Below are 22,581 nucleotides of genomic sequence, written 5' to 3'. Positions count from 1 at the left end.
AGGTAATAATAATAATAATAATAATAATTATTATTATTATTATTATTATTATTATTATTATTATTAGGTAATTATTATCAGGTAATGCTGCCAGCCTATTATAAATCAGATGGTTCTCCAGATGATGATGAAGTATTATTACCATCATTATTCATGGTTGGCTGAACTGGCAGTGACTGATCAAACAAAGTATGGAAGGCAACAGGTTTCTCTGCCCTTTTGCAAATGGTTCTTTCTCCTGAAAGAAATATTCTGAATATTTAATCCCTTAGAATATATTTATGCTCTTTCTGTTAAAGAACATAGCCGAGAATTGCAGGGTACGTACACTTCCATTTCATAGACTAACACTGAGGGATTTCAAAATCAGTATTTGATCAATGAACTTGTATTTATTTTCTATACAGAGCAATTTGCCCAGACTTTTATAAAGGACAAGCACCTTGGACACCATCTTCTGATTGGGCTACATTTGACGATTGGATAAAAACACGAGATTCCAAACATATTGACAGGTAAGAGTTTAGGTCAAATGGTAGTTATTTTTCCACACTGGATGTTTGAGTCTGATGGGATGCCTGGCCCATTAAAGCTGTACAATTCAAAAGGAGTGGGGAGGGTTGCATGTATAGATCTCAATCAGCTCAGAACATTTTCTTATGAGAAAGCTGTAAACTGTATGCATCTTTCCCATTTATTTTATGAATAGCCTGATGCTATATGGTGCCATAATTGTTACACTGTGAACTAAGTCTTACACCAACTGGAATCACTCTGGTATCACCCAGTATGGGGAAAAAGGGAGCGGGGGCAAAACTAAGAAACTTGTTTCTTTAGGGCTCTCTTACACTACACTGTTATAGTATGATTATTCCACACTTTAACTGATATTGCTGCATCCTGTGGAATTCTGGGATTTGTAGTTTGGTGAGTCACTAGAGCTCCCTGGCTGAGAATTCTAAATTCCCCTCCCTAAACGTCATATCCCAGGAACCCATGTTGCCATGGCAGTTAAAGTGGAATAAAAGTGCAACAGTGCCCTAAAGATATACTACAACTCCTTGAAGGAGGGGGGAAGTTCATGTGCACTTGAAAGATGTTATAGTGAGGCTCATACATATGCATTGACTGTATGTTACAGTGTTACCTGTATTTGTCATATTTTCACAAAATACCTTCAAAGTTTTCTAATATTACTTTGCCAGTCCATATATCCACTGCTTTATTTTTTCTGCTTTTTTGTTTCCAGTGGACTTGACTAATTAAATCACCTATTTATTCAGAACTTCTAAGTTTCATACCTTGTTCTCACTTTCCAGCTATTTCCTAATCACTGTGAGCAATTTACCTATACGTACACTCAATAACAAAATGTTTGCCTGACAGCTTTGCCATAGATGTTCTAAACAGTCACTTAATTATCAGTTAATTATCTCATGTCCATGCTCCTCTGTAGCAGATAAATGCTACAGTCAAGCACAAATAAATGTTCCCACTAATGATTTTCTACAAAGCCAGCATGGTGTAGTGGTCTGAGCGTTGGATTATGAGTTTGGAGATCAGGGTTCAAATCTTTGCTCAGCCACGGAAACCCACTTGGGCAAGCAACATACTCTTAACTTCAAAAGATCTTGTGATAGGTTTGCTTTAGGGTTGTTATAAGTTGGAAACGACTTAAAAGCACACAACAACAACAACAAAACGTTTCTAACTGATTTCTTCACTCACTTATTTTTGTGTTTCAGGGAAGCAGATGTGATCCTGAAGTATCTGAAGGAACAATGTAAGGCAAAGAAGATAGGTGTCATTGGATTTTGCTGGGGTGGAGCTGCTGTTCATCATTTGATGTTGAAATATTCTGAATTGAAGGCTGGCGTATCACTTTGTGGTAGGTCAGGTGGTACAATAGATTGATAACTCTGCATGCATGACAGAGGGAGAGATAATGAAAGGAAAATGACCCTTCCAATTGGAACATGCTTTTGTCTTGTCACAATACGGAGCCATTAAGGTTGATTACACTTCCATGCTCTTTAGAGAATATATCCTGTTACATATCATTTAAGCAGAATTAGTTCACACATCACATAGTCTGTACTATACTTTATAATATGAAAGAGAACCTTTTAGCTGTTTTGTGGTCACCATTTTACATTTAGGCTGAGATTCTTCACTGGGAGATGTATAGTTGGCCTTCCGTATCCGCAGATTATTTATCCATGGATTCAATGATCCACGGCTTGAAAATATTGAAAATATATACATTCCAAAAAGCAAACCTTTATTATTTATTTTATTGTGATTTTTTTTTTAAAAAAATGGCTTGTCAAATATAGTGGCTGAATCTGTTGAGGAACCTACTGGTCTTCGATTAGCATATGACCCTATCATATTTTTGACTGAAATTATGTGCATGTAGTACTTGAAAAGCTATCTCAAGTTAATTCTAAATTATGTCCATATATGTTGTTTTGTGGCTAGTTGTGTTTTATTATGCATCATCATAATGATTCTCACCAACCATTTTGAAAACCTAGTTTTAAGACTTTGTTCCTTAGAGTCCACAGTCCTGACCGTAAGTCATGATAGCCTAGCCTTTTGGGAACTGCAGTCAAAATATCTGGAGGACACTGGGTTGCCCACCTCTGGATTAACTGTTGTTGGTCCAATCAATATAGGCTTTTGTATGTTCTTAAAATCACTTTTAATTAGATTTTTAAAAATATTTTTACCTTGACCACCAGACTTCTGCACCAGATTACAAATTACTTTTGAAAGCATCAAGAGCAGTCAACTGTTCAGCATAGAAGGTTGCTGTTTTGAGAGAAAACATCTAAAGCTTCCTTGGTTTTACAGATATGATGTTATGCTAGACTAAATCATAAAATGAATTTCTTGGTTAATAACCCCAAATTAGAAAATTGTTACAAAACAAATTTTTGCTTAGGACAAGAGGTAAAGATAAATTATCACTTCCTTATAGAGTATAGGCAATTCCCTTTTTTGTTCTGTCTTATGAAGGACAGTTTAGGGACTAGGTGTCACATCATATATAATTTTGCTAATTTTAGGCTTTGCATAAGCATTAGTCATGGATGGATGGGATGATATCAAGGTCAAAAGACAAAACTTCTGACCTGAAACCTGCTTTCATACCATCACATCACAATCACTTTTAGTGGATTCTCTGTTTTTCAAGTTTATGTCTCTGTGAAACAGAAAATGAAGAGCTCCTACCTAACATCCTGGAATGACAAAAAACCTGTAATGCCAAAGATACAAAGCTATTTACTTAATGAAAGTGTTGCATTTAATTTTAATGTAGCTTTCCCCCTCAAATTTACTCTAGGAGTCATCAAGTTTACAGAGGACAATTGTCAGCTGAAGAACCCCACATTTTTCATTTTTGGAGAGAATGATGATATAATTCCTCTTGACCAAGTAAGATGTTGTTTCAAAATGCAGAATCATTAAATTATGCATCAAGTAATGTAAGAACAGTGTACCAGTCTGCAAAAATTAACTGTGGAAAATGAATTCTGTGAACACAATGTATCCCTCTTTTCTTAAATTCCAAAACATTTTCGATACTCTAGTGGACAACGCTAATGATCCATTCAGATATTTAACGGTCATAAGGTGTACCTATGTATATCATTATCAGCTCTGCTCAAACAATGTTATAGTTGTTGTTGTTTTGTTTCTTTTAAGTTACAGTAAATCTCTTTAAGGGGAACAACAACCAGACCTTCATTAATACTTGATATTGTCTGCTTTAGGTTTGGGTGATTAAACCTATGAGAATTAGTTTAATGAGAAGGAAGTGCTGGTACACATGTGGCAGAAAAAGTTATAAAAGGTCAATTGTTTCCGAAGGCAAGATAAATGTACTAAATTAAAATTACTGTGCTAATTCATGTTTCAAAATAGCATCAGGAGTGGCACTTACAACACATTTTTTCAAGTACTGTTTTTAAACTACACAGTTAAAAAGAAGTAAATAGTACATGAGTGAATTGACTTCTTGTCCTATGAGCTGAACAGTGTTGGGCATTTCTTGAAGTGGTCATGACTGCTTTGCTATTTGTTTCAGGGTAGATAAACAAATGGCAAAGCAATCATATCAAATTGGGGGTCATTATGTCTTTGGCTAGAGAAGTAAAAACATCCTCAGTTTCTAGCCCTCATGACTAATGTAAAACTGTGCATAGTTCCTCATTCCTAAAAGAAAGAAAAGCATCAATCATGTGTAAAATGATTGTGATGTTTGATTTTCTTGCATACGTGCAAATGAAAAATATGGGCTTAAATTCAATTGTTAGTCTCAGCTAGAGTAGAAGTACTGAATAAATGGAACTTAGGGCTTGAACAGACTGGCCCAAAAGGCCGGCCTGTGGGTGGAGTCAGGGCGCAGCATCTTGATGACGCTTGCCCTTACTCCATCAGGGTGCCATAATGGCGCATGCTGCTCCAGACGGTGCACACCATAATGACGCACCTCTGGTGCTGTGTCCAAATGATGCAACGCCGAAGGGGCGCCATAGAGCTGTGCCATGGTGGCTATGGTGCCCTTTCGAGAGCACAAAAAGGAGTCATTTTTTGGTGGTTCCTTTTTACATCCTCCAAAGGCTGGATCAGAGCCGCAGTGTATGGTTGCTGCAGCCCTGATCCAGCCAGGAAAGGGGTGGCTACAGATCGCCCCTTTAGGGTGGTCTGTATAGCCCCTTAGTTGTTGACGTCCCACCTTCCCACTGATCCAATGTCTGTACTCTAGCTGGGATTAACAATTAGATTTAGCCCATGGAATATAAAATAGCCTGAGCGCTCCCTACAGTACAGTAATAAGGACTCACACTTAATAACTTCAATTGGATAAGGAAATTTAGGCGCGTTACAGACGGGCCCATGAGGCGCTGTCATTACGCGTGAGGGGCGGCGCTTCCTGACGCGCCTTGCCCCTCACGCCTAATGACTATGTCAAAATGGCGGCGCCGCATACAGATGGGTGCTGCCATTTTGACGTAGCGGACGCTCTGCGTCTGCACATCGCGCGGCGGAAGTGACGCCGCGAGTGCGCGACTAGTGCCTCACATCGTCTCTTCCAGGGCTGAGGAAGGAGCGTGATTTTCGCGCTCCTTCTTTGCTGCGTCCAGGAACCGCGCGGTTTGGATGCTGCGGTTCCCGGATGCAGCAACCAGGAGCGGCGCGAGACTGCCCCTTCTGGGCTGTCTGTAATGCGCCTTAGTCTTTCCATCAATTTTTCAGAACCTTCTGTGTGCTAACTGGAGATAAGTGAGTCCTGTCAATTGTAGGATGACATTAATTCAGAACCTGTACTAAGATATTTTCTATTGTAGGTCACTGCACTAGAGCAGAAGCTAAAACAACAATGCAAAACTGCATTTGAAGTGAAAATTTATCCTGGACAAACCCATGGCTTTGTACATCGCAAAAAGGAAGATGTTAATCCTCAAGATAAGCCTTACATTGAAGAAGCAAGGAAGGACATGCTTAATTGGCTGAACAGATATATCTAAAGGAGTCCATAATGCCAATAACCATTAAGAAATTACCTCTCAAGGCACACTTTTCAAACTCTCTTAATGAAGAATTGCAATGCTGAGCATATCTCACATTATGCCATTTCCCCACTGCACAAGATCAACTCTTTCTCATAAACACAGATATGCATAGCTAGAGAGACCCAGCTGGTGGTGGTGGTAGCAGCATTCTTCACTGGATTGTGCCCCATTCAGCTTCCTGTAACCCCAACAACCTCAGTACCTACTGCTCTGTTTCTCAAGAACCAACAGTTTCAGATTGGGCTTGACGTCCTGCCTGGGGCCAGATAGTGCTACAGCAGCCCATCCCCTTTAAATTAGCCCAAGATAAAATGCATATTTTCTCCATCATCACCTATTCCTAGCAATAATTTGCTTTTAAACAGCATTTGCTATGACATTAAAAATAACTTGTGATCAGCTTTCTGTGTTTAATTCTTTATACAATACGGTTTTAAATGTTAGCATTTGTATTCGTTGGATAACCAAGGCTTATTAATGTTTGAAAACAGGTTTGAATGTAAGAACCTGTCTTTCTAAAGTTCCAAAACTAAAGTTGGGTGTCTTCTGTACAACCAGAAAACTAAAACATGTTTCCTAGTTTGTATTTTCATAAGCCTCTAGCTTGTGGAGAACATGTGGTCCTCCAGATGTTGGACTACAACTCATATCATATCAACACTAAACAACACAGTCAAAAGTGAGGCTTCGCGAGGCTCTATGGGAGCTGGAGCCCAGTAACGTTTGGAAGTTGCCTAGTTCTGCTCTAGCAGTTTACTCACCATCTCCAAGTAGAAAGAAGATAGGAAGAACATCGTACGGATGGGAATTTACAGCTGGCAGGAGCCATAACCCATTTAATTAAGTGGAATCTATTCAGATTTAGACACGTGCAACAGAGTTAGCAGAACTGGACTTTACTGCCCTTTGTCTCCCCATCCAGTAATGGCAGCCCTGGCAACCCCCTGAAAAGGCAACATAGGGAGCTTGAAGATTCATGTGAATGGGGGGAGTGCCCCAAAATAGGCAGAGCACCTTTAATGAGAACTATTCCTTCCATGAAGAGGATCCTAGATCCATCTCGGCAGGTTCACATATGTGAATTTTTGTCCCTTTGTGACTCAGGATGCAATACAGAATCTCACTGCTTAAATTAGCATCAGTTAGTGAATGCTAGTATAAAGTAGAAGACATCTTTCCATACCTTCTTCCAAAAAATTGTTACTTTACCAAAGCTATTATAACCGATTACAAATTGAACAGGGCACTAACAAAAATATTTGTAAACAGCCATTTATATTGACTGCACCTTAGTGCTGCAGTTGCTGTAATTAATAGCAAATAGCCCCTAACGACACCATTTAGGTGTGATTGTTTTTATTGTTTCCAATCTCAAGGTGCCAATTGTTTTGCAGGTGGAAGAGGCACTTGGTCAGATCCTTGTAGGATCCCTAAAGGCCCATGGGGCACAACATGAGTGTCAGCTTTGATGAGGAACCAACATGCTTGTTATGCATATTTTAATTTGTTTCATTTTTGTAATGTCTCAAGATTGCTATGTGATAGAACTACATGTGTTCATTTTCATACACAAGTATATTAATAGTCCAGGCAATAGCTGGGATATATTCTTTAATTGCTGAGGTAACAAAACAAATCATTATTATCATAGGATTTTGCATCTCCACATTCCTCTCATGACTGCCTTCCAGTAATATTTCAGCAGTATCCCAATTTTACTGCCAAAAAACTATTAAGAAAATCCAAATAATATCTGTCTGAACACTTGAACTTTATTACAGATTTATAAAGTTTGTTGTTTATTACACCACTGAGCTTGAAAGCAGACAGGTTGTGCGCGTTTGTGCATATAAAGTCAACAAATAACTTATTAAAAACGATCATAAATCAATATTCTTTACTTCATCATGAAATACATCATGAGAAATGGCATAAGGAATGGTTTCCATAGCAATTTTCACAACTTTAGCTTACACACAAATTGGTGCACAGAGAGCATTGAGTAATCCAAGCAATTTTGAATATATGTAAATATTACAAAGTATCAGCCTTAACCTCTACCTGCATCAGGCATCTGCATATATAAATTGAATTGCCTATTTCATAATTGCAAAATAGAAGAGTTTGCAACATTTGCTTTCAACAGGTTTTTCCTTTCACTTCACGTACCAGATAATGCAAAAACGATATTATCATATGTAAACAAATGAAAATTGTAATTTCAAAACAATAGCTGAGAATTCAGCTCCATGTAAGACATGCCAAAATTTTGCAAAACCAGCAAAGGGAATACCAGATCCATTAATGTCTACATGGCATTTTTCACCAAGCAACAGAAGAAGAACCAATCACTTAAGAACACAACACACTGTATGAAAATAGCAAACTGAGAATAAATCTTTCTGCACTCATGGACTTTGGCCAAGGGAGTTGACACAAAAAGGCATTGCATTCTATAACCACATGCAGAATTATCTGCACGTCAGCTTGTGCAGATGTGAAAACCCTTCCCAAAACAAGAGGTGAAAAGAAATGTGCATCTTAACTATGCTTGATTTGCTGAGCATGACTCCATATTCACTTGGATTCATTCTGCACTGACGTGTATTTGTTGCTTCCTCTGTTAAATATAAATTTAATAAAAATATTAATATTGGTGAGGCGAACACAAAAACTATTTGGGATATGCAAAGACCCAACCGTACAGGAAGCAATCCTTTGATGGGGGCAACAATGACATAACTTTACCACATGTACATAGAAAAGGGAGTGGGCTCTTCCTTTAAGATGTTTGGAAAAGGCACCATTGTGCTCAGGTTTTAGGCATTTTGGCTAACAATGCCAAGTAAGTATTCACCTATACTCCTGTGAAACAAAATTCCACCATTTCTTTGATGAGGTACATTGTTATGTTGTAATGAGTTATCTAAAACATTTGTGTGTACATGCAGAATAGGTAAACAAACTGTCTAAGTGAAGAATAAGAGGTGCAAATATGTTAAGGGCTGCTTTATCTAATTCTATGCTTCTGTGTACAGCAGATCAAAATTATGCTATGATTTGAGACTTTTTATGTTAGAGTGTTTAGCTATTAGGAGGCCAATTCCAAGTCCCTCTCTCTATTCCAAGTCATAATGCAACAATATTTTATATGTTCATTTATTCACAAGCCAAATATGGGTAGTATAATTGCCTTCAATATTTCCTGCACAATAATAAAAGGCTGCTTGAAACTTTTTATGCAAAGTCAAGGAACCAGTGGCACAGAACAGACAATACTGACTAAAGTATATCCTCAGGTAACACCAATGCTACATTTTCAGCAAGAAGTGTCAATGTTGGCACTACTGTAACTGTGACAGCTGATTATAAGAAGCTGCCCACTAAGAAAAGGTGAAAAAGAGGATAGCATACACATGTCTGCCTCTTACAGCAGCTGACAAGAAAACTGACAGGTTCCAAGAAGGAAGGACATTGTTGGCAATTTTTTTTCCTAAATACAACAGCCATGCTCAGTTACATTCTGACCAGAATTTCTTTCCTCATTAACCTAAAAGTTTATTTTTTATCACCACAAGCCCAGCACAGCTGTGCACACAACCCTAAGTGAACAATAAGAAAGAAGTGGGTTTCTAAAATAAAGACTGACAACTGAATACTATTCTAACCCATTCATTCATTAGGCACCTGACATTATCTGTACCTGGAAAGTTCAGAAACAAACTATGGGTAAAAATGTAACGACTCACCAGTTTTACTGTTCACAAGGTGCTCTAGATCAAAAATGCTAATGGGATTGACGCTTTATTACCTAAAAATGATTTTTATAAATTTATCTGGAACCATGAATATAATCTGAACCTTTCTTCATTCACATTTCAACCACGACAACTCATGTTTACTTCAGCTGATAGTTATTAGTGATATTAGACCTTTTTGGGTACTAGTCCCCAACATGTTTACAACAGCATGGAGGGTGAGCAGAAAACTGTGTTGGCCTTGGCCCTGCACCTTTGTCAGCCTGCTTTTGTGTGTGTGCGTGCAGGGGAGGAGGTGACTCTGAACTGACCTACTCTTCACAGGAGATGAGGGATCTATATCACAGTAGGGGGCAACATATGTAAAGCAACTCCCCTAATGCCTGTTTTTTCCATTTCACGTGTATGGAGGAATGGGACTTGGGAGAAGAGATTTGGTGCAGGGCCAGTATGTGCAGCCCCCATTCTCCCCTTATATGACTGTAACTGTGTGAAGAGATGACCTGCACAGAGCCACTTTTTTTTCTCTAGTCTTGTACCAAGAAGCATAACCCAAATAAAAAGGAATTCACTTATTTTATACAGCTGAATGCATTAGATACCACTTGTTAATTTAGTTCTAAAATACTCCAAGCCTTACATCAGAAATTAACTATGGATATATATTTCATTAGAAAATATGTTCATTCACCCAAAACTGGTTACGTCTCTCACATTATGTTTAAAAAGTGATGGATAATTTGTCTTCATCTGCTATTTCCACAAGGACATCTGAACAGACTAAATAGAGTGCATTTTGACAAAAATGATCCTGAACACACCAACAGCTTTACTTTCATTCTTCAGCAGCATAATTCCATGTTGATCTTTTCAGTCCTGTACATCAAAGTAGTCAATTATTGGCTCCTCTTTGGCTCCTCTCTCTGTGTTGATATTCCCATGCCTGAAAGTAACACAATGTTCTTGTTATTTTTTTTAATTATTGGAAAATATATGCACAAAAGTTCTATGCAAAAAGGAAACTGATCTTACTGATAGATTCCTGTTTTTGGTAATGTGGGAGCACTCTTGACGGATCCAACAGTAGCTTCTCTTGTTCAGCAAGCAGGGTCACTTTACAAATGACAGCAAAATGGAGGAGCTTTCTTTCAGCTTCCTAGCTATGACTAGAAACTAGAAAGGCCCCTCAGCTTGAAGACAATACTCAAAGCTGCTACAAAAGATAGGAGAAGGCAAGCTAAAAAGGAATATTAGAATGCCTGAGATGACTCAGACGCCTAGATTTCTCAAAACAGACTAATTCTTTAAATTCCTCCACCACTATTGTGAACAAAAATTTGTAACTGCGACTACTAACAATATAATTTTTTTATTAAGCTCAGATTTCTTTCTCGAGTGATACTGAATACAGCTGGATTAACAATGAGTTGCACTGAGACTAACGTATGGAATACTCTTCCATGAAATATTGCTTCAGCACTAACAGCTTTATAGACTGCCAGTTACACATCTCTGTGTTTCCCTGTGGCTGTGGCCATGGCTAAAAATGTTATAAATCCAATCAAGAATCAGATGAACAATGCTTCAGATAGGAAAATATTATGTTGATCATCTTAAATTGCTGTGAGCTCCTTAGGTCCCATGTTGGGAGAAGGATGGGTATAAGTTTAAAAAAAAGAAAAGAAAAGGAAGGGTTTTATTTACTAAAACTGTGATAATATATATGTAAAGGTATAAAATCTGAACAAGTATAAAAAGGGAAGCAACTTTCTAATTGAAATATTTCCTCTGCATGTAAATCCCTAATAGTGATGAGGGAAAGGAACTGATGTCAGTCGTAGTTATGCATTCTACCTGAATTTTGCTAACCAAACAGGGCTTCCCTAAGAGAGGAGGGAAAATCCTCACACTGGAGTCATTCACAACAAGCCCCCCTCCAATCTGTTGGCCTAGAGGAGGTGATATCACATCAGTCAAGATTGTTCATCACTTGACAAACACCTATTTAAAATCTGTCAATAAGCAGTATATTTAAAACATGAGTATAGTTGGCTCGTCATATCCACACATTCTGGATCCACAGATTCAACCATCCAGAGCTTAAAATATTTTAAAAATTCTAAAAAGCAAACTTTGATTTTGCCATTTTATGTAAGGGATACAATTTAACTATGCCATTGTATTTAATAGGACGAGTATCCATGGACTGGGGTATCATGGGGGTCCTGGAACCAAACCACAATGGATATGAAGGGCCCACTGTACAACTTTACAGTTGTAAAGTTTTCCCGATGAGTAATAAGAATGCTCTGTAGTTCAAAAAAGTGTTAGAAATCTTGTACTAATGGAACACAAATATACCACAGATATTTCCTGCTCTTCCACAAATCAGGTGTTGACCTTTTCATCAAAGATAACCAAATAAATGTTACATACTGGGGAAAAATGTCTAAAAATCTAGTAGGAATGGACAGTGCTGTCCATGGGCAGCATGTAACTCCCAAAGCCATTTTTGTGGCCTCCAGAAGTCAATATTTTTTTCATTTTTTTCACTCCAAAATGCCCTCCATGCCCTATAGGGTGTGTGGAGGGCATTTTCACCATATTTGGAGGCCCCCGGGCCAAAAAGAGGTAAGAAATAAGAAAAGGAGAAATTATACAAAAATATTTTTTTGCCCAAAATGTCCTCCATTAGGTGCCTGTGGGGCATTTCTACCATGCCTGGGAGAAGGGTTGATATCTTTGTTTGACACAGCATGTTACCACTAGTCAGTTTCTGATGTTAAACAAGGCCTCTTCTGGGCTTAAAATGACCCACAAATGCCTTCAAGCAATGACCCCATCTCCCCTAGAGTACATTTGGAGTAAAGAGGATTTTATTTTGTGCACACAGATGTGGTTGAGAGGGATGCATCCCTTCAAGGTCTCCTGCAGCCTTCTAGCCTTCCAAAGTTGCCCACTCTTGATACAGAGGAACAAAACTGGTTGTACTGCTCCTGGAAAGCAGAATTGCAAGCTAATTAAACCACAGATGTTGGCCCAGTTCTACTTATTTATTTAATGATTAAAAAAATACCTGTGGTTTAAGACTACAATTAAGGCTATCCATGTTGGTTCAAGCTCCACAAACCAAGAAACTGGAAGCTACACCTGAGGCTTGAACAGGCACATTACATGTCAGCAATAATGTTGTACAATGTCAGAAACTGTGCTAACTTGCCCTCTGCACACCTATACTTTGTCTTGGTTTTTCAGGTCTAAATCCAGATGGGGAGGAAGGAGTGGTTGTTTAAATCAGAATATGATGCCAATGCCTATCTCTTCTTACTCCATTAAACAGACAATTACAGCACTGATTTGGAAATTTGTAATGCAGCACAAGGGTCCTAATCCCTCCATTTCCTTTTCTCACTCATTACACAGGGAGGAAGAGAATGATTCTGGGTCCTTCTTCCAGAAACCTTGCCTTAGCCCCTACCCTGCTTGAGCAATCCCATGTCTTCTTGAATCCCTTTAGAATCAAATTACATATTTTCTCAGGAAAATCAAACAAAGGCCAGAAGACAGATGAGAGACAAAAATAAAGAAGATGATGAGGGGGGAAGGGAAAAGGAGGGAGGAGAAGGGTAGGGAAACGGTAAATTCAACAATAATGGGGGGGAAGGAGAATGACATAAGAAAACAACTACTGGGCGGCAGCAATAGTACTGGGTGCCACTAAAGTGAAGAACAGCAGTGACATCATAGCTAACGCTAGAGTAAGAATGTGGAGGGTGGCTATGAAAGAACTAGAAAAGATCCTAAAATGCAATGACATACAACTCAGCACAAAAGTCAGAATCTTACAAACCATTGTATTCCCTATTACCACATATGAATGTGAGAGCTGGACAGTCAAGAGAGAAGATAGGAGGTAAATCAACTCATTTGAGATGCAGAAGAAGAATGCTGAGGATTCCATGGACAGCCAAAAGGACAAACAAAGGGTCCTAGAGAAGATCAAGCCAGAAATATCCCTAGAGGCCAAGATGACAAGACTTGACTGTCATACTTTGGACACATCATGAGAAGGCATGAATCATTGGAAAAGACAATAATGTTAGGAAAGGTGGAGGGGAGTAGAAAGAGAGGAAGGGCACATGCTAGATGGATTGACTTTATTAAAGAGACCAAGAATATGAGTTTGCATGAGCTGGGCAGAGCAGTAGAGGATAGGGGCGGGGGGCGGGCGGGCGGGAGATGTCTCATCCATAGGGTCACCATGAGTCAGGATCGACGTGAAGGCAGTTAACAACAACAACAAATCATCAACTGAGCACCTTGCTCATTAGTGTACCCATAGTCAGTTTGTAAGAAACCAATGATAAACATACATTAAACCAACACAAATATTTGAAAGGTAATGAACATACTTCTCTGATTGTTTATGATGAGGAATAGGTGGTGGGGGTCTAGTCTGCCTCTCCTTGGTAAGCAACGATGTCAGAGAAACCGTCGGACAGACTGATTTCCCTCTGAAGAAAAAAAAGCCATAATATCAAAAGACTGATCGCACGATGCCTTACCTTACAGCACTAGATTGCAATTCTCATTCTCTCATATTCTGAAATATGAGAATTTTAACGGTAAAACAAAAATGATTTTCCTATATAATTTTCTCTTCACAATACATTTACAAATAAGGACAATCTTTTTGTTTAACACTATAAATTATTTAAAATTATTAGTAAGTACTTGTGTCATATAGGGGAAAAAAAACAGTGACAAACTCCATAAAATGAAGTACTGAGGTACAGAAACAGAAGTTCTATCAATAAGACAAAACCCAAGAGTCTATAAACATGTGGGATATAGTGCGGTTATGTAACCAACTTGTGGTTATTAATGTTGACTTGTTTTATATTGATATGTAGCATGATGTTAATTTGAATTTCTGATGTCCAAATATATTTAAAAGTTTTAGTAGAATCAAATGGGCAACATTTTCAGTCAATGGACTCATGGGAATGCATTTCTCCCCTCAGCACAAAATATTGTAGCAAAATATCTGACACACAAAGAATATATATATATAATGTTTGAACACTGCAAATGTAAAAATAAAACAGATTTAAATATAGTAAATACAAATATTATAGCATTTAATATGGTGATTACTTTGCCACTTATAACAAGAAAATGGAACAACATACTTCACCGCACTGATAACAACATTGCGCTTTGGTTCGTTATCATAGCTCACACTCTCAATGCCGTAAGCTTGAGCAAGCTCATGGATGATTCGGCGGTGTTCTCTATTCATGGGTGGGAAGCAGTGACTCTTCTTTGTATGCTTGCTCTAGATTAGAGAGAAATGTTAATTTTATGAAGGTTGTGGAAGATTTTAAGTATGTAGTTTCTAGTATTTTAATATAATCAGTGTAGGTATGACTAGACCAGTGATGGCGAACCTATGGCACGGCTGCCAGAGGGGGCACTCAGAGCCCTCTCTGTGGGCATGTGCGCAGTCACCCCAGTACAGAGTTCACCAGAGTTAGTACCTAGAAAGCCAGAGGAATGTGGCACTTTGCAATAAATAAGTTGGTTTTGGGTTGCAGTTTGGGCACTCGGTCTCTAAAAGGTTCACCATCACTGGACTAGACAATTATCACATGTGACTATGTATCACTTCTTTAGCTCAGAACTTTTAACTTTTAACCATTAAGACAAGTTGTAACTATTTGATAGGCTGAAGTTAATACACATTTTTATTTACCCAATACATATTCATACAAATTTCCCTTTAAAATCTTAGAAAAATCAATTTTATTGCTGAATATGATTAAAATGCACACACATCTCTTTTAATTAATATTTCTGGAAATAAACCCTCTAACTCACCTTATTGACTGCTTCTATAAGAGCTTTCATTTCTTTCTCAACTTCATTGACAAACTTTAGATCTTTTCTGCAATAATGAAGAATTACATCACTTAGTATAAATACAAAGGTAATTGTTAACTACAGCATTGAAACACATTTTAAAAAATCCATTTGAATTCCAGGAAATATATATTCACCACTGTTTTAACTTTATAGTTGTTAATGTTAGCAGTAGTGTACTTAATTCTGTCCTAACACTGCATGTGGATTTGGGATGGCTTACATTGCAGTTAGTTAATGGGGTAAAATATCCAAACTCTGAAGCACTTTCAGGTTATAAAACAAGTACCAGTCACATCTGCCCATGATGAAAAGTCAAACTACTTATGAAAGAAGGGAGTAGGAGAGTTCAGGATTTTGCTAATCATATATCCAACTTATGGTTAAAATCAATCTCCATGTAACAATGTGTGATTATTTTTTACAGTAACTGTTAAATCACTACTGTGATTACATATAACTTTATCTCATGAAACCATGCAAGTCAGTGAAACACTCACTGGAGAAAAGGGAAACATGCAGAGAGCTTTCTCAATTGCATGTCAGTGAAAAGAAATTCATATTAATTAAAAAACACATGGTTGAATGTTAACAGTGTTTAAAAATTGTAATATCCAAGTTTATTTTACTGTCATAATCTTTTAACACTGATACTACACATACAACTGCTTGTATGGAAACACTACCTGCTCACAGGAAATTACACAAACTACTGAGTGATGAAGATACCTACCTGCCATCCTCTTTCAAGATATCGCTGTACTTAGGTGTAGAGGCACGGACATTAAAAGGGTCGGAACTGTCATCAATATGAAGAGCCTCAGCAAACCGCCTAATTGTTGAAAATTAACACGACAGTTATCTATACAAATATATATTATCTCAACACTAACAACTTTCATAACACATAATAAAATCTAAACTCTTTGCAGCCTTTTTAAGTAATAAGAAAGTACCCTGCTCTCTGACCATTTCCATCATCTTTCTATACTCTCTTGCTCATATACACATTAGACTACTGAATCTTGATCCAATTTGGGGATTTTTTTTTACATAATATAGGAGACTCAAGACTATTTCAGTGACTAATGACTCACGATTATGTTCAACAAATACCTCTTATTTACCATATTTTCCGGCGTATAAGACGACTGGGCGTATAAGACGACCACCAACTTTTCCAGTTAAAATACAGAGTTTGGGATATACTTGCTGTATAAGACTACCCCTCTTCCAATGCAAACCAAATAAAAATTAAAAAAACATCAGATTTGATTTCAATATGGTAATTTTAATTCAAATGCTGATGACATGCAGGTACTTAGCAGGTTTTGGAGAAGATTTTCCTGGGTTAAAAAGTGGTCTTATACGCCAGAAAATACAGTACATAAGAAGCAAATTCCTACTGATGTGACTGTGAGACTATTCATTGCTTAGATTTCTCTCCTCCAGAGGGATGGTGAACTTTAGGACAGTCTCACCCAAAAGCCTGATGATGGCACCCTGTTGCTAAGACTAATGCTCCTGTCAAAATCCAGTTTTGTTTGTAGAATCTGTAGATGAGTTCTCAATGTGGAGATATGAATGGTTGAGGTGGTTGCATCCAAGTACCCTCTTTTGTCATGTGGAGCTTAATTAACCCCTTGGCCTTCTAGCATGTTAAAGGATATAGAACAGGTAGAGAAATCACTTGAAAGGAAATAAAAGAAAACTCAAAGAGTTTGACTGCATACAGGTAAGAACTCATTATCAAACATATTCTAGCAGAGCTTATTGCAAACAAATACTGCATCTCTGCCCTCAATACAGTTTTTGAGTACTGCATGGCTAAGCAGTACTCAAGTGAGACTAGTAGCACAGCAAAGAAACTTGAAGACATGTTCTATGTTGTGCTTATTAAGCATCATTAGAATGTATGGCTCAAATTTGCCATGCTTGTCCTCTCCTTTCCAAGGTCTATTACATTAGATTAGATCAAGTCAGTAAAATGAGGAAATAAGAGCTCCATGGACACAGAAGACTGAAACACTCTAATAAGATTTATTGTTTCCTAGCACTTAAACAAAAGAATACTTGCAACTAGTTCTGTGCTGCTTTTATCCCTGTTCTTGTTTTTAATTTTAGTACTATTATAATTTTCATTAGTTATGTTTTGTTTCAATGCATTTATAAATCTCTCTGAAAATGTTTTCAAAGGGTAGATTTAAAGTCTTTTTAAAGTTATGAATTAATTCTGGAAAACATGCTCAGTTTCACTTTCACCCACATGGTAGCTGATTTTCAGGTGGGCAAGGCCCACCAGGAAAAGCATGGGGGCAAGAACTGGCCCTCATGCCCTCCGAAGTTGTCCAACCCCTTATATAATTTAATTCCTCATTACATTTACACACCCACACCCAGTGTCTAGAAAAGTGCTATCTTTCCTATTAAAATAATATTCCCCACCTGTTTCTTTCAAGAGCCAAGCATTCCTCATCACATTGTAACCTAGAAAAAAGAAAGAAAGAAACAGAACATAAATTGATGCTTATTTAAATTTCTGCTATTGCACATATACAAAGAAATAGTTGTTCAGCAGAACAGGGGCTTATGTTTGGCATGACTCAGAGAACATAATAGTATTTTGATACTGCATTGTATTTGTACATGTCACTTTGGTCCAAAACACACTGCAGAAATAATCCAGTCTGAGACCGCTTTAACTGCCCTGGCTCAGTGCTAAGGAATCCTGGGAACTATAGTTCATTGTGGCACCAAAGCTCTCTGACAGAGAGGGCTAAAATGTCTCAAAGAACTACAGTTCACAGAACTCCCTAGCACAGAGCCAGGGCAGTTAAAGGATTATTTCTGGAGTGTTGGGCCCTAATCAGAATAATTATATGTTGCATTTCCACCCACAATGTCCATATTGAAGGATGGAAAGCTCATAAGCATGCATTCACTGGAACAGTTAGCAATGGTAATGGATTACAGAGAATAACTTGTTTGACACAAAGTAAACCATAAGCAAAAGAGCTCTTAAAAGGCATGCTTTTTTAAAAAAATTATTTATTCAATTTATATCATACTTACTGCTCAACTCAACTAATAGTAAAAAGTAAAACCCAAAATTATAATTAAAAATATAAAAGTAGATTAGTCAAAAGTTCACCAAGAAAGAAACTGCACCCACAAATTAAAACTTAATTCAGTAATTAGCTTAAAGACCAGTAATCTTTCTGAATATTATTTTTTTCTTTTGGCTTGCTGGTGGATGGGTGAATAAGCAAACTGATTTGATTTTTAAAAATTAAGTTCCTCATGGTAAGTTGTAAACACATCCCTATTTTTACATTTGCTTTCTGATATAGTTACCTGGTTTGCTTCATTTCCTTCTTGGTTATCAATCTGCTTATCTCTATTGAATCTCCAAACTGTGGATCTGTTAATTTGGAAGCTATAGATATAGCAGCTATTCTAAAAGAGAATGACATCTTATGAATCAAGAACTCATTTTTAAACAGCACCACAGAAAATTACGCTATTTATCAGGGAAATGTGGGCAATGTCTGAACATATAAATTTAATAAAATAAACAGGAATCTCAGAAAACTGTTCTCTTTTACTAGGGACACTGGTACTTCCCCTGAAGTGCCCCAAATTTTGAACATTTGGTATTAATTTTGAGTGCTGAAAAACTTAAAGTGGCATTTTTCAAATCAGGCATTCACAGTCTTAAATGTCAAACAAGATAATCATTCAAATCTATTACTGACAGATACATCAAAAGTGATTTAACTTTTAAAGTACTAAAATACAGAGCTGACAAGAAATTTTATAATGGTCACTTCTTTATTTAATCATTCATTCATCTATGTTGTTAAACAGCAACCGAAGAAGACATTTTGTGCTCAGTGTGAAAGAATAAGACAACAAAATCAGTTAGAAGAAATAGCATATACTGGGACAGCTACATGAGATGCTACCATCTTGATGAAACTGAGAGGAAAAAGAATCACAGCTACATATTATTACCACACAGAGCATGAATGTCATGTTAAAATGACAGAGGTCATCACCTAAACATACCTTTGAAAAGTGCTTGATGCCTCTGAACAAATCATAGTCTCCTTTCTTCTTCCACATTCACACTGAAGTTCAACCTATATTGTCACAAAGAGAGGGATTTAGCCGGAATCTGACAGATTTGCTGACATGAACCAACAAGTTTCCTCAAATGAACTTGATCCCTTTGCTGTTTTTAAGGCAGTTATTACACTGAAAATCAAACAATAACACTAAGCAAGCCAAATGAGCTGCCAACATTTATGCTAGGCCAACTGGAAGAGCATTAAATTACCATCTGCTATCATAAAACAAAAGCGTGCATCAATCTTGACTTGAGAAAAACTGAACATGGTGAAAATCTACAAGCAAAATGGCTAGAGTCCTGATTTTCCACCACTGTAGGACATTCTGATATAAGCCATGAAAAATATCTAAAGATATTGAAAGTAGAAGTTCAGTCCTCTTCACTGTGACAGACTGAAGTGATTGGAAAGTTAAGAAAACTGAGGATAGGAGGAAACATAAAACAAGATTTAGTCCAATGTTTTAATGTCTCTCTCAAGTCAATAAACTGTACAATTGATAAACTAGTGAATCTTTGATTTTTAGAACCTTTGATTATTAGATGTAAGCTTATAGAAGTTACATAGATCCATGTGACAAGATAAATAATAAAATAATCTCAAAAATTAACAGAAACAATATACAAGATTATAAATAAGTATATAACATGTTAATAACAACAGCCTATAACAGATAAGTAAGCCAGGATAAATAATCACCAAAGTGGTATTTTCTTCTTTTTGTGACTCTTATCATAATGTTCTATTGGATATAGTTGTTTATAGTCTATGCTATAGATTGTTGGAATTTCATTCAGGCCAACATTTCTGTGGTTATTTATCCTTATTGTCTTGTTATCTGCATGGGCTGTTGGTATTTACATGTTTTCTATTTATATATTGTTTCTATCATTTGTTCGAAGTGGTTAAGTCCCATTAAATACAATGAGATAGTATAATGGTATCCATTACACAAAATGGCAAAATCAAGATTCACTATTTAGAATTTATACTTTTTAAAAACATTTTCAAGCCATGGATGCTTGAACCCGTGGATAAAATGTCTTTGGATATGGAGGGCTTATGAAGCATCCAGTTATCAGCTAATATCTGCCTCTCAACTGCTCAAGAGCTGCAGTGCATTTTGAGTACAGCCTACCTTTGAACTGCAAGATGTCGTAGGACAGGGTAAAGATGGATGGCATGGGGACATACATGGATGATTACAGTGAAGTCGAAGAATAGTACACGGCTGCCTGCACTCTTCATCTATGAGGCATTCCCCCTTGTGGCAGATTCTTTTACATTTGTGCATTCCACATTTTAACATTCGATCACAAGGAAGACCACAAGAGATGTCAGTGAGGTAACAGGGAATGTTGCTCCGCAACTAAGTCAGGGAAGGAAAAAAAAAAGCACTCACTTGTAGTTCTGATATTCACCTCCACTCCTACAATAGTGAGAGGGGATGTGGCCAACTGTTTCCCACAGTCCCAGTATTTGTGGCAGGGAGCAGTAAAAATAATTTTTAAAAAATCAAGGGTGAGGACATGAAGGGGCTGCATATTGCTCAAAGGCCACTTTGCAACCCCAAGTTTAAAGTAATATCCCACAAATGGCTTTGGCAATAGTTAGTACACTAAATTCAGAGTTCCTCCAGGTGTTTTAGTTGCCCATACACATTTGAATTTGACTCTGAGATTCTTGACGCACTTTCAGTTTTATCACTGCCATTGTTCACAAGAAAATCTACTTCAGTCTACAGGCCTGTCTTTTACTTTTTTGGAAATTTCCATGCTGGTTGCAAAGTAATTTGTCAAGCTATTAGATAATAAGTTTCCTAGCACCACTATTGAGTGAATGTAGAATAGATATTTAATTATAACATTATTGCACATCTTCAGAGGCCTCACATATGTCAGTTTAGGAAGAGAAGTAAGTTTAGCTTTCTTATTTTAGCCTATTTGCATATTGTTCATCATAGTTGACTGTGTTATCTAATTGTAAGTAAACATTTCCCCATTTAATTTGGTTTGTGTATTTGAATCAGTAGGATTGAGGTGGTTCTAAGTCCATTACTTACGAATGCATATTGCTACTGAAAGCTGCCTTGTGTTTTGTTGTTGTTGTGTGCCTTCAAGTCATTTCTGAGTTATAGTAACTTCCTAGTACACAAAAGTCCCCTTCTAGGGCCAAATTGGTTTAAGGTCCCTTCAAAATATGGTGGAAATGCCCCATAACCCATTAGAGTGCATTTTGAAACTGTTTTTTAATTTCTTCTTTTAAAATATTTTTTAACCATTGGGGAGTCCTGGGAGCAGAAAAATGGCCCTGGTTAGAAGTGAAACAAAAACTTCTTTTTAAATTTTGGTTTTATGTAAAATAATAATAAAATATTTATTTATAGCCCGCCTTTCCACAGATCAAGGTGGGTTACAGAAAATGCCATTACAAGATAAAAACACAATTAAACAGCAAATATAGACAGCAAATATACATTAAAATAGCAAAGCACCAATTATAATTAACAATATAATAATATCCAGCTAGCTTACAGTCCATGATGAAAATAAAAATGTAGGTTTGATTTTGATCTGACCTACACCCTCATTTATAACTTGATTTCTCATCTGGATTCTTATGTGTATTTTTGCTTTTATTTTGCTTTCTGGCTACAACTTACATAGTAGCCCACATATTTTCTTGCACAGATAAGTGAAAATACATTAAATACAACACTGAAACTGCCAAGATTGCATAATATCTTACTGGCATCCATGCATTGTTATTGATGAAAACAATTAAATAATACATACAGAAACAGAAGGAAAAAAAAACTGTGGAAAAAAAGTAGCACTGGAAAACTTCCTAAAATCTTTCTGTCATAAACCACTAAGGTATTCAATTGAAAACAAATACAGGAAATATAAACCAGAAAAAAGTGAACACACACACACTTACTTCATGCCTTCCCATACACCATTTCTGAACAAGGTAGGTACAGGGGGGGCACTTCTCTTCACTATGACAGGAATGATACACTGCAGCAAAAGAGTGAGATGAACAGGTTCAGATACAGAAAGGCATCTTAAAGAAATTATCTTTATTACAACAAACATGTCTTCCTATAACCATGTATTTTAGCAGAGGCTTATTCAGTATTTCATAGGCGGGGTACAGACCGCCGCTTTGCGGCGGTCTGCCGCCGCC

At 37.1% G+C, this 22,581-nt stretch overlaps 2 protein-coding genes across 3 annotated transcripts in view; one reads left to right on the top strand and one right to left on the bottom strand.

Annotated features, from left to right (window-relative positions):
• Positions 1-363: 363 nt before the first annotated feature.
• Positions 364-6,150, top strand: LOC121927843 (carboxymethylenebutenolidase homolog). The gene is made up of 4 exons (XM_042461780.1): positions 364-515; positions 1,746-1,888; positions 3,350-3,441; positions 5,358-6,150. Exons 2-4 carry the CDS (start codon positions 1,846-1,848, stop codon positions 5,535-5,537), a joined length of 315 nt encoding a protein of 104 aa, XP_042317714.1. The 5' UTR covers positions 364-515; positions 1,746-1,845; the 3' UTR covers positions 5,538-6,150.
• NFX1 (nuclear transcription factor, X-box binding 1) overlaps positions 1,718-22,581 on the bottom strand; it is a 46,859-nt gene continuing 25,995 nt past the window's right edge. Inside the window, exons 15-25 of one of the 2 annotated variants that reach the window (XM_042461779.1) lie at positions 22,333-22,412; positions 20,531-20,761; positions 19,331-19,404; positions 18,617-18,718; positions 17,708-17,749; positions 15,996-16,094; positions 15,221-15,287; positions 14,533-14,678; positions 13,753-13,854; positions 10,162-10,283; positions 1,718-1,919 (exon numbers count right to left, since the gene is read on the bottom strand). In XM_042461779.1, coding sequence (XP_042317713.1) covers positions 10,211-10,283; positions 13,753-13,854; positions 14,533-14,678; positions 15,221-15,287; positions 15,996-16,094; positions 17,708-17,749; positions 18,617-18,718; positions 19,331-19,404; positions 20,531-20,761; positions 22,333-22,412 — 1,016 coding nt within the window. In that variant the 3' untranslated portion in view covers positions 1,718-1,919; positions 10,162-10,210. Of the gene's footprint in view, positions 1,920-7,452; positions 10,284-13,752; positions 13,855-14,532; positions 14,679-15,220; positions 15,288-15,995; positions 16,095-17,707; positions 17,750-18,616; positions 18,719-19,330; positions 19,405-20,530; positions 20,762-22,332; positions 22,413-22,581 lie in introns of those variants that run through there. The other variant, XM_042461778.1, reaches the window with a different exon arrangement.

Source organism: Sceloporus undulatus, chromosome 4 (genome assembly GCF_019175285.1).
Source record: "Sceloporus undulatus isolate JIND9_A2432 ecotype Alabama chromosome 4, SceUnd_v1.1, whole genome shotgun sequence".
Taxonomy (NCBI): domain Eukaryota; kingdom Metazoa; phylum Chordata; class Lepidosauria; order Squamata; family Phrynosomatidae; genus Sceloporus; species Sceloporus undulatus.
This window is presented reverse-complemented; position numbering and strand designations above follow the sequence as displayed.

Coding starts and splice junctions, on each gene's coding strand:
- LOC121927843 (XM_042461780.1), top strand. CDS start 1,846: ATGTTGAAATATTCTGAATTGAAGGCTGGCGTATCACTTTGTG. Junction 1,889..3,349: donor GGCTGGCGTATCACTTTGTG/GTAGGTCAGGTG, acceptor AATTTACTCTAG/GAGTCATCAAGTTTACAGAG. Junction 3,442..5,357: donor ATATAATTCCTCTTGACCAA/GTAAGATGTTGT, acceptor TTTCTATTGTAG/GTCACTGCACTAGAGCAGAA.